Consider the following 12,312-nt stretch of genomic DNA (forward strand, 5'->3'; position numbering starts at 1 on the left):
TTTTTTTGATAACAATTAGGACTCATAATTTAAGTGACAATTATAACTTAAAAAAATTAAATATAAATATTATTTGTAACTTTTGTTAAAATTTTTTAAAAAATCATCTCAAGTTGATGGCTAAAAATAAATACAAATTAAGCATTCATGGCTAAAAAGTATAAATTATTGATGTAAAACAATAAAGTGTAAATTAATAAGACTTTTTCTACAAATTAATATAAATACAAATATAATAATAGCTTTGGATAATGATTATTAGTATTTTTAATTTATAGTTGATTAATGATGACATAAACGAAAGTCAATTTGATAAAATTAAACAATTTAGTTGGTTAATAAGTCATTAGTTAATTGTCTTATAATATATATCAAGATTAAGATTAGATTAATATTAAAATTAAAATTTTGATACACTTAAACAGCCCCGCCCCAATAATTGGCATGTGCATAAGGCCCAAATGAGCAGAGCCCAAATAAAATACGTCGCACCAAATTATATGATCCGCATGGTTTTTTGAAGCTCAAAATCCTTTAAGCCCGGTAATAATGGTGGGTTGTCGGCTCATGTTCTTAAGCAGTACAAAAGGGGAAAAGCTGAAATTGTTTCCGTAACTTTTTTAAACCTTATATAATTTTTTGTTTTGAATAATATTGGAATTAAGTTATATGAGTTAATTGTGTCTTAGAATTGTTTTTATTGGCCGGTATACTCTGTAACTTTTATCAGGTTACATATTACACAAAAAATATATTTAAGATCAAGATTTAAAAATAAAGACTTTGAATATTTAAAACAAAACACTTCTAACGAAGACTAAGTAGGATATTTTAACTTATTTCAGCTTTAAAGATTGTGATTAACGTGTTTAATATAGTTGTATTTTTATCATAAAATTTAGACGGTAAAGTTTTGATATACAATATTTTTATGCGTGTAAACTATATCTTTAGGGTTGTATTTTGCAATTTTTTTATTTATACATTTTTACATAAACTAGAACTATAAGTTTTAGAAGGCTCCATTTATGTTATCGTGTAGAATCGATGTTTTAAATCTTGACAAATATATTAGCTACAACTTATGAATGAGGTATATATAGATGGAGTATCAATGAAGTATCAAAATGTTAATTAGAGATAGAGCTTATTTAAATTTATAATAAACTTTAAAAAATAAATAGAGTTTTATTTACTAAAGAGAGAAGAGAAGAGATGAGGGACAACTTTTCCTTTATCTCATTGGCGTCAGTTAAAGTTGGAGGGAATTCTGGTGTTTTTCATGCTTAAAGCACTACTACTCTCTTTCTCACTCACTCTTATATATAGAAAATAGAAGTATATTTGTTCTAAGAAGAATATTTCCACTTTTGAAGAATATATCTCATCCGGGTATCCTTATTTCTATCTTCATTTGTTTTTTTCTCTTACTTAAAAAAAAAAAATACTATTCTCTAAACTTAAAATTCCTCTAGCTAAACTAGTGATGAGTGTATATGTGTGTCATTCTTTTTCATCATCATAAATCTACAAACACCAGATCTCAATAGTAGTAGAAGAAAATTAATTTATATAAGTTGAGCAAAATTCAAGTCTTTTTTTAGTTTAATTATGGGTGTGGATCAAAATCAAGAATTTTCTCAACGATTAATCTTGATCTCTTGATCTTATATAAAACAAAGTGGCCGGCCGGGGTTCTTGTATATATAGCTAGCAAGAGAAATGAATATCAGCAGCTCTGATCTCATTGATGCAAAGCTTGAAGAACATCAATTGTGTGGATCCAAACAGTGCCCTGGATGTGGCCATAGACTTGAAGAAAAACCGGTACCTACGTATAAATATAGATAATTTTCTTTACTTCAATACCAATATAAATATATATAGATAGACTACTAATATAATTCTTACATAATATTCTTTGCTTCAATCAGAAGATTTTGACAAAAAAAGAATCAATTGATATATATACAAGAGAATAGAATTATGCTGGCTGCTGATTTTTCTTCTTTTTTTTCTTCCATATTTTGACTCATGATTCTTCATGAAAAGAATATTAAGCTTATATTTTGTTTGAAAATATTATAAATTAAAAAAACATCTTGACAAGTGTATATTAATTAATTTGGTCATTTATATATAGGATTGGGTTGGTTTACCAGCAGGAGTAAAGTTTGATCCAACTGATCAAGAATTGATAGAACACCTTGAAGCAAAAGTTGGTGATAAAAATTCCAAATCTCACCCTCTAATTGATGAGTTTATTCCTACTCTTGAAGGTGAAGATGGGATTTGTTATACACATCCAGAAAAACTCCCTGGTGAGTACAGCACTTATATCGATTCGGAATATAAACATATCAAATATACTACTAGTTTTCTTGTTCAATTGTTTGATTTTGATATGTAACACAAAAGAAAGTTAGGGTTTTTTTTTGTTTGTTATGACTTTTTCAATGGGATTTTGCACTAGTCAAACCTAAGTAAACCTAATATTTAATGAAAGTTAAATATATAGTTTCTTGTTTGTTAAGACTTTGAGGGTTTCTTGTTTGAATATATTTAGGAGTTACAAGAGATGGATTGAGTAAACACTTTTTCCATCGGCCTTCCAAAGCTTACACCACCGGTACCAGAAAAAGGCGAAAAATCCAGACAGAGTGTGACCTACAAGGAGGAGAAACACGTTGGCATAAGACAGGCAAGACCCGACCGGTTATGTTGAACGGGAGGCAAAAAGGGTGCAAGAAAATATTGGTACTTTATACTAACTTTGGGAAGAACCGAAAACCTGAAAAGACTAATTGGGTAATGCATCAGTATCACCTTGGACAACATGAAGAGGAGAGGGAAGGCGAGCTTGTTGTATCGAAAATATTTTATCAGACTCAACCAAGACAATGTAATTGGACTGAGAGGGCAATTGCTAACAACATTGTATCGAATAATATTCGCATTGAGGGTGCAAATAGTACCAAGGAAATGAACAATGTTAGCAGAAGGGAAAGTAGAAGTGGAAGTGGGAGTTGTTCTTCTTCAAAAGAAATCAATGTTGCTACTCCAATTGCTCAAAACAATATTAGAGATGAACTTATTAGCGCGGTTATGTCAAGTTACAATCCGATGGATCAAATGCAACAATTTACAAGTGTTGATCAATATAGCTTCGTTCCCTATAGAAAAAGCTTTGGCGAGGTATGTTAATAATTTTCTTGATCAAAATATACATCAACTAGCTAGCTAGCTAGTGATAGATTGTATGCAATGATCATGTACACATTTAGTAAAGATCTTTTTTGGTCTAGCTCAATAGCTCATATCCATGAGATGGGACAAAACAATAACAATACCCAATCCCACAGGTATGTAAAAACAAAATAAAAAAAAAGCAAAACGCACAAAAGAATACGTGAATCGGAATTTAGACATTCACTGACTATTGCTTATGTAAAAGATCTCGAAAATCGTATGTGGTTATATCGAAAAAATGAATCATTTCGTATAATTTCTTAAGGCTGTATGAACAGTGAAAAGGACTTGAAATTAATTAAAGCCTTGTTGAATTTCTTGATTGTTTTCTTGCTGCAAAAGCTAGATCGATAAGTAGGTTGATTGTATTTTACATTACCTTTTTGGCTCATGGGGCATGAAATGAGGGCTAAAAATTAATGTGGATTCTAGTTGAGTGCAAGGTTAAATAAGATCGAGAAGAACTCAATACGGTTTAAATGTTGCTTTTATTATAGAAATTGCTTGTATTATCGGCAAAGACCAATAATATATATACGTAAATTTATATGCAATTTATTTATTTATTTTTGTGATCTAATTAAATACATCGATCATATGTGTACGTAATTCATTTATAGATTGCTATTGCATGGCTTAATTATTATTAATTAGCTAAAAACTTACAAGTTTAATTAAGTTTGTTAATGCATGCAGGTTAGAACAACAACAGGAGAGCCTTCATCTATCACGTGCGATGGACGTGATCACTTGCAAAGGCAAACCCAGCACCCGGAACAAATGAACTATGAGGATGATCATCCACATCATCAACAACAATATCATCCACATCAGCAACAGCTCGCGACGTATGTCAGCCAGCCGTCTCATGCCATATCAACAATCATCAGTACTCCTCCTGCGCCATTGAATCACACCTCCATTAATATTCTTGATGATGATGGCTCCTTTCAGGTCTCTAGGATCATGGAAAATCTTCAGGTAATATTTCCTCCAAGTCTCATATTAGATGATTAATTTTGACTTGTCAAGCCTTCTATTATCAACTTTGACCAATTTTTGTTTGTACTTGTATTATATACAATTAAATATATAGGCTGATTGAGTTTTAAATATATGTTTTGTATAATATAAATAAAGATATTTATAATCAAAGTACAGGAGAAAGTATAACTTGACAAGTAAAATTTGACATTTAATATGAAACAAAAAGAAAGTATTTGATACATGAAGTTGACATGCTAAAGTAAGTGGGGGTAATTAAATACCTTATAATGACTAACGTAGATATATTTGTTATAATGAAGAAAGTTTTTAGAATTGGTAATCCTTTTATTCATATTTCAAAAAAGTTACGAAACAAAGAAAATATATATCTAATTAAAATGTTAAAATGAAGCTCACTTTTTATATAATGGATATAAGACAAACTAATGGATATAAATCTAAAACTTGTACTTAAAAATAATCATATATGATTTCTGAAACTGCAGATCTCCATAAATAATTAGGCATATAAAGGCTTTCTTGATCTTGTCAACCAAGTAAAGAACACGTAATCATACATACATTCACTTTATATGTTTTTATATATTTAATTGGTTGAGGACAATTATTCATGATCATAGATAGATAATTATACATGTTTTGTTGTTGTAGATAATATGGAGTACTTGATTATGTCTATATATATGCTGTAGCAATGAACTGATGAAGCATGCATGCACACCAGCTAGCTATAAGATATTTGGATCCTTTGACCAGTAAATTAATAAAATAAATACTAGCTAGTACGACTTTATACTATATCTTAATTTATTTATTATCCATGAGTTAATTTGTTTCCAGGGTCGATCGATAATATATATCAATGTCGTTGTAGTTTTGTAACAAATTACTTGTAATAAGTTGGTAAGAAGCTAGTTTATAATTAAATTGCAAAAAATAGTTGATTAATTACATAACAAAAATAAAAAGGTTAATTAGTTAATTGTCATTCTTTGAGTCATGAAAATACGGTGTCAATTTGATTAATGTATCTAGCTAGTTGACCACCTACATTGTGAGTGCATGTGCTTTTTTAATTTCTTATAAGTAGCGCCATATATATTTATTTATATTAAATGTAAACATCATATATGTATACATTGATCATCAGCAACAACATCATAAGATGGTGGGAAGATCGGCATCAGGATTGGAGGAACTCATAAAGGGATGCACTACTACTCCATCATCATCATCAACTCATGATCATATTATCAAACAAGTGAGTTCATTCAATTCAATTCATTAATTAATTTAATTTGCCATCTTATTTCTTTTTCTTTTACTCTCCCTCTATCTCTATGTCTCTCTGGGATCGACATATATTGGTATGTAGTGAGTGATCACACACTATCAGACTGTCACGTTAGCATCATATACTAAGGGGCCGGTAATATTCGTTACCGCCCATTTAATTTGGTACAAAATCATATATACATGATTTTTTTTTTGTCTTTAGATACAATCGATATAGATGATAATTAATCTGATAAAGAGTGATCGCCACAAATTGTGGAACCTGTTTCCTCTTCCATGTAACTGAATAACAAGAGAAGATATATCCGCCTCAAAGATGTTCCTTTTTCAACATTTGAACTATTCATACAAAGAATATCAGTCTAAAAGTACCCAACAAGTAGACACAAATAATATTTACTTTCACACTACAATAAATTTAATAACAAGAATATCTTTATCAATCAATATTCACAGACGTAATTAAATTAATTTACAGCTTTAACAAAACACGTACGAACACAAAAGCAAATATTTGGCTTTTAAATCACCATACTTATAGAGTTAAGAGTTGGGAAGTTGGAGTAAGTATATGTATGCGAAAACGTACATGTGTAAATCCTTTGTCCAAATTAGTTTAATTCTTACAAAATGTATATGTAGTGCTGTAGTCAAAACTCTATATATTAATACTTAATCGAAGGACGGAGTTAGCTTGGGGCAGTGTGGGCACCTTCGTTCCCCACCCCTATTTTGATACAATATAAATTTTTTTTAATATTAAAGGTATATTTGTAATTGCTCATAATAAATTAAAATAAATATATTGAACACGTACAAAACATAACTAAATTTGCCCCCTCAAGATGTATATTCTGGCTTTGTCTCTGCTTCATCGTGCATATTATTTGTCTGCCTTTTCTTATTTAATTATTCTAAATTCGTTGTCAAAAATAGTAGTTGGAATCGTTTAAGTTTATTACATAATTAATTATCCCTAATGGAAATTATTAACTGCAAAACTAAATGAAATATTAGAAAGCTGTCAAAAGGGTAAAACTATCGATCTATTTATTTGTGATTTTGTGAAAATAAAAGTTATAACAAAATATATTATTCTTCTAAAGCTTTGCTTTTTAATTTGTTTGATAGACAATAATGATTTTAAGACAATATTGCATATAACTAAACAAGCAATTAAGTTAGAGTGTAGGCGGGGTTGGCAAGACAAAAGTGTAAGTTTGAAAGAAAAGAGGTGATTGATGACCCAAAATCTTTAGTAATTCAAGTGTATGGTATCCTAAGATATATATGTACTCACACACACCACCCGATGTGATTGATGAGAAAAAGGTCTACGAAATCTTAGGTTTAACTTCCTATGACCACAACTCCCTTTTCCTTTAAAAATAAAAGTGTTTAGAGAATGACGTGGCTGAACAATGTCTTTAGAATTTGATGAATATTACTCTTAAAATAATTGCTAATTAACCAAAAAAAAATATATGTAGTTTTAAAAAAACATAATTTATTGTTGAATAACTTCATGATCGAATTATATATATACTAGTCCTTATACCCGTACGATGTACGGTAGTTATATGGATTGTATCATAAAGAAATATGAATATGCTTCATACATGATTCGTGAGTACGAAATAAAGTGTGGTTAAAATAAACCGATGATCGAAACTAAGTTATAATAAACAGTATTGATAAATATAATACTCCGTATATGTTTAGTTAAAGTTTTGGATTTACATTAAATTTTTACAATCACATCAAAATCAGAACTTCTAATATAGTGGATGATGACAAATAGTCTTGTAATTTCGGATCGTAAACTTCAATTTTTGAAGTATTTATGCTAATAACTTATCATAAGTAATATAATTGATAGGAGATGAAAAATTAAGAAACAAAGAGAGACAATTTTATTAATGAGAAAACGATAAATTAAATATGGTTATAATGTGTTTTGTATTTATGTGTCAAGAGTTAGAGTTTAATTCTAAGTCTAATAAGGAAATTGAATCTTTATATATAGTAAAAGACAACCGACTTAACCTCAATTGACCAATCACAGTCCTCAATTTATCAAAATTAGTTAAATCAACACATGTCTAAATTAATTTACACTTTTTGATTTTTCATCACCAATTTACACTTTAACTCAATTTAAAAATAATTAATACTTAATTTAATAATGTCTATCTAATAACAAAATATAACTAAAAGTTAGAGAAGTTACCATAGTTGGATTAATACGAATTATAATATTTATATCAATATTTTAGCTTATATTATTGATTGTAATCAAACTAAAATATTATTGTTATTAGTAATTGTAATCAAACCATAAGTAGCATAATCATTGTTGTTATCAGTAATTAGAATCAAACTATTTTTAGGATACATATTTTTCTTATATAAACTAAACTCTACATATAAAATCACAACACAAAAATTTTGAAAACCTCACGAACTAGCCGTTATTTTTATTGTTCTTAACAACCATGGTTAACGAAAATATAACTACTTTCGCAAGATATCATTGAAAACTTGATCAGTTGTGTAATCAAAGTTAAGATATTGCTTATCTAAAAAAAATTGTATAAATGAAACTCTATTACACCATCCAACCTTGGTTAATTGGTCAGTTTTTTTTTCCATATACTAATTCTTATATTAGTAAAATTGTAAAACCTGTGTATTTGACACAGGTCTAAAATCTAGTGTATATACTATTAAAAAAACTAATTTAATATAAATAAGTTAATTAAAAGAATGCGTATCATCAAGGATTACGCCACGTGTCAATATAAGATTATCTCAATCATGTTTTAGTTTAATAATAAATATATTAAATTATTAAACTTATTGTCAAAAGATAAGATTGGTGATAGAATTCTATATTTATGGTAATAATGAACAAATATAATTTTTAATATAAGAGTCATAATTTTATTAGGAATATCTATATATCAATTAAATAATTAAAAGTTTTAGTTGTATATGGAATCTAAAATCTAAAAAATATATAAATAAAGATTTAAACTGACACTTGTCGCTTAAGAAACACGCCACGTGTCGATCAAAAAATGTCTCACTCATGTTTTAGTTTATTGGTAGATGCGAGTTATTATAATTCGTAACCACTTATCAATATATGTCTTTAAAAATATAATATTGACTTTAGATAATCGGTTATTTTTAGATGTGGATTATCTAAAATTGCTTTCAAGTTTACTACTCCCTCAATTCCATTTTAAATATCCTAATTTGACTTTCAAATATTTTTTTTCTTTTAACTTTGGCTGTTTATATAGATTATATAATAGTTGATGAAATTTATATCATTAAAAAGTGCATTAAAAACACAATCTGTCTATATTTTTATATCTGGTGTTATATAACGTAACCAAAAATAAACACGGTCAAAGATTTAAAAAAAAATCCTTGAAAGTCAAACTAAGACATTTAAAATGAAACAGATAAGTAAAACAATAAAATTAAAGACATTTTAACCATTAAATTAAAATCAAGCTTACGTTAGAGTTCAAAAATCATGCATGCATTCGTTTATATATCTAGCTAGGACTCCTGATCCGCCTAACACGTGTACTATCCTCTTTTTTTTTTTTCTTTTGTTCGATCGTAGCAGGAACGTTCGATTACAAACCCACAAGAAACAGATTGGTTGAAGTATTCAGAGTTCTGGCATGACCCTGATCACCATGTCTAGCTAGATTGATCGATGAACCCGATCCGACATATATAATAAGCAAGAAGAATATATATATATAGCACCATGTATACGTATAGTACGTAAATACATTACTACTTCATCTTATATATTATATTAATTATTATTATATATAGTAAGCTTGAAGGCAAGAATTAATGATCAAGAAAGCTTTTAATTTTGCAAGACACTACAAGGAGCAAATTAAAGAAACATGCAACATTGTGTTAATTAAGTGAATATTGACTTTTTGAACAATTCTTTAGTCTTTTGTTTTCCAATTTCCATACATATATAAATTATTGTACGTACGTTGTTAATATCAAATACATATAGCTATTTTTGGTTTTATTTGTCTCTAAAGATCGATAGTATGTGTACTGATGAAATGACATATATAATAATTTATTCATTCAAAAATATCAATCTTTTGTTTTGTTTTCGCTCTAGCTTGTGATGATTATTACTAGCTATGTGTGTATATAAAATTATAAATTAATGGGATCGATGGGTAATGTTTCGCTCTTTTGTTTTGTTCGACATGTGAATGAAATTAAAGCCTTGACTGGAAGAAAAAAAAGGTGATTTTTTTAATTTTAACGGATCATTGTGTTGTTAAACACTTAAATAATAATAATTAGTTATGCACTATGTTAGTTTTATGGACTTTTAATACATCAATATAATGTTTTTTAAATGTTCTTACCGGAGTGTTATATATATATATACATGATTAAATTACAATATATAATAATGTTAAAAAAATATTCGGTTTTTTTTTTTTTCAAGAAAAGTGATCGATTCATTACTTAACTAATAACTATCCATTACTTTCCGTCTAACAGTAGATATGGTAGTATTCGTGCATATTTGAAAAATTGGGTAATTTTCACGTAATTAAATTCACGATACACGCAATTTTGAACAAGTCACATATATAACTCGGCGTGGAATTTACCGTATTTAATTAATTAATGGAACTTTATGACATGTTTCACCGGTTGACTCAAGTAATTAAAAGTAATTGTTAATTTATACAACTAAATGAATACTCGCGCAATACGGCGGTGTAGGCGGCGACGTGTCGATGGTGGCGGCGGCTGTGACGTGTCGGTGGCAATGGTGGCGAGTAAGATAGATAATTGATGTAAAATAATTCATGTGATTTAAGAAGTTAATGAAAAGTAACTTAGTAGATAAAAGATATATGTTATAAATGTTTTAAGAGATTAAAAGATTTCAAAAATAGAATACGTACTGTTTACTATAGATATGGATAATCAATGAATTACTAGTTTTTCTTAAAAGTTTAATTTCCTTGGATCGATAATTTTCATAATGTAGTACGTTTCCTCATTATTTTTCATAAAAAATTTCAGCCACTATTAATTTCTCTAAGCTTCGTCATTGTACTAGACATATATATATCACTCAATATATATCATATCGTGCTCTCAAGTCTCAGCCACATGTCAAATCAATTTCATTTGAGTCATTCATGGTCTTTCCATCAAAAGTACACTAGCTTTTCGTTCATTCCAAATAGTCATGTTGTTACATAAAGTATAAACACCCATCTTTCCTTATTCATATCTTCTCCACCATTCTATACCCAATTTAGGAACACCTTGCCTACCGATTTAGAAACCAACCCAACTTAGGCCAATCATTTTCAATGTTCCACCCATATATATATACTCTCCAAGTTTTTATAAAATAGCATGGTCAACATTTCCAATCTCCACACCACAAAAAGGGCATTTATATGTCTTCCTTTATTTTAAAAGAAAAAAAAAAGCCTAGTTAGGAAGTTTGTAACATGACAAATTTTGTTATACCTTATATATTTTAGTATCTTTGAAACTTGTTATGGAAAAGGAAATTAAAGATATATAGTTAAAGATATTCTTATGCTAAAGAACCCAAGTTGATCCTTTATATTGTCCTATGTAATCATTGGCAAATATTCTTCTTAATATGTTAATCTTTTGAAAAAACTTCATAAGGATCTAAGATATGTTTTGAGGATAATTTAATCTTGTAAAGATCTTGGGAACCACCCAAAATGAATAAATAATACTTAATCAAATATCTAGAATTGAACAAGGCCAATCTTAAGATTCGAGAATGGACCCAAAAAAAAATTGGGACTCGGACTAGCTGAATTAGTCATAAAAAAAAAAGAAGGTAATTAAGATATCGAATTTGGTTAACCGTTTTGACTAATCTAGTAATTAAGTCTTAGGATGCAATCAAAACAAACAAAAAGACTTGAGAGAGATTTATGGAAACTGATCAACAAATAATGACCTCTTGTGAGATTTGTCACTTTCCACATGCATGAAAATATATATAAATACAAAATAAAACAAGTAAAATCTTGAAAAGTTGTAATTCAAATTTTAGCACTTTATAGAAGATTTTGGAAGCTTTTATGTAAGAAAAAGAAAAGAAGGACCAGAATTACAAGCAGCAATTGTACAAGTGAATTAAGCTAAAAGTACTGGTTGTTAATGCAGAGTGTGTGTGTTTGCTTAGTTAGATATTCCCATCGATCTTCTCTAAAGAAATTGCAGAGATAAGGAATATGACAACATGCATGGCTGCTTTTCAAAGACAAAGAATCCTAATAATGTTCCCTCCTTTCATTTTCATTTCAGAATAAAATAAAGTATCAAAATATATATATTAGTAAAAAGTGTCAAAATGGACATATCGAACGGGCCGAATAAAGGGTCCAAATAAGTTGAAGTTACCCATATATATAGGAAACTTTTACTAACTTTAAAAAACATATCAAAACATAATTTAACAGAATCTTAAATAACTTTTACTAATCATTACCTTTATCTATCTCTCTGATTTAGTTAACTTACTTTTGTATATAATGTAGAAATATGATAATCATGAACTTTATGATATTATTTAGATTGGTCACTATTGGTATTAAAACATCTCACTAATTCTTCAAGTAATTCATGATGGGATACTATTGGGTCAAAACAATTAGTTTTAGTTTATTGGGCCAATTAGAA

At 28.4% G+C, this 12,312-nt stretch overlaps 1 protein-coding gene across 2 annotated transcripts; it reads left to right on the plus strand.

The window, feature by feature from the left end:
* Nucleotides 1-1,592: 1,592 nt before the first annotated feature.
* On the plus strand, nucleotides 1,593-9,489 carry LOC122600923 (NAC domain-containing protein 75-like). 2 transcript variants are annotated; one of them, XM_043773700.1, is made up of 6 exons: nucleotides 1,593-1,827; nucleotides 2,144-2,321; nucleotides 2,567-3,195; nucleotides 3,946-4,230; nucleotides 5,408-5,518; nucleotides 9,194-9,489. In XM_043773700.1, the coding sequence occupies exons 1-6, from the start codon at nucleotides 1,723-1,725 to the stop codon at nucleotides 9,275-9,277; spliced, it is 1,392 nt and encodes a 463-aa protein (XP_043629635.1). In that variant the 5' UTR covers nucleotides 1,593-1,722; the 3' UTR covers nucleotides 9,278-9,489. The 2 variants fall into 2 exon arrangements, with proteins under 2 accessions (XP_043629635.1, XP_043629637.1); XM_043773702.1 differs by having other exon boundaries at nucleotides 9,197-9,489.
* The last annotated feature ends 2,823 nt before the right edge of the window (nucleotides 9,490-12,312 follow it).

Source organism: Erigeron canadensis, chromosome 5, assembly GCF_010389155.1.
Source record: "Erigeron canadensis isolate Cc75 chromosome 5, C_canadensis_v1, whole genome shotgun sequence".
NCBI classification, from domain to species: Eukaryota; Viridiplantae; Streptophyta; class Magnoliopsida; order Asterales; family Asteraceae; genus Erigeron; species Erigeron canadensis.

Bases quoted from the DNA above. Each gene is read 5' to 3' on its own strand.
- LOC122600923 (XM_043773700.1), top strand. From the start codon at position 1,723: ATGAATATCAGCAGCTCTGATCTCATTGATGCAAAGCTTGAAGAACAT. The intron at 2,322-2,566 runs GTGAGTACAGCA...GAATATATTTAG, and splicing joins ACATCCAGAAAAACTCCCTG to GAGTTACAAGAGATGGATTG. The intron at 3,196-3,945 runs GTATGTTAATAA...TAATGCATGCAG, and splicing joins ATAGAAAAAGCTTTGGCGAG to GTTAGAACAACAACAGGAGA.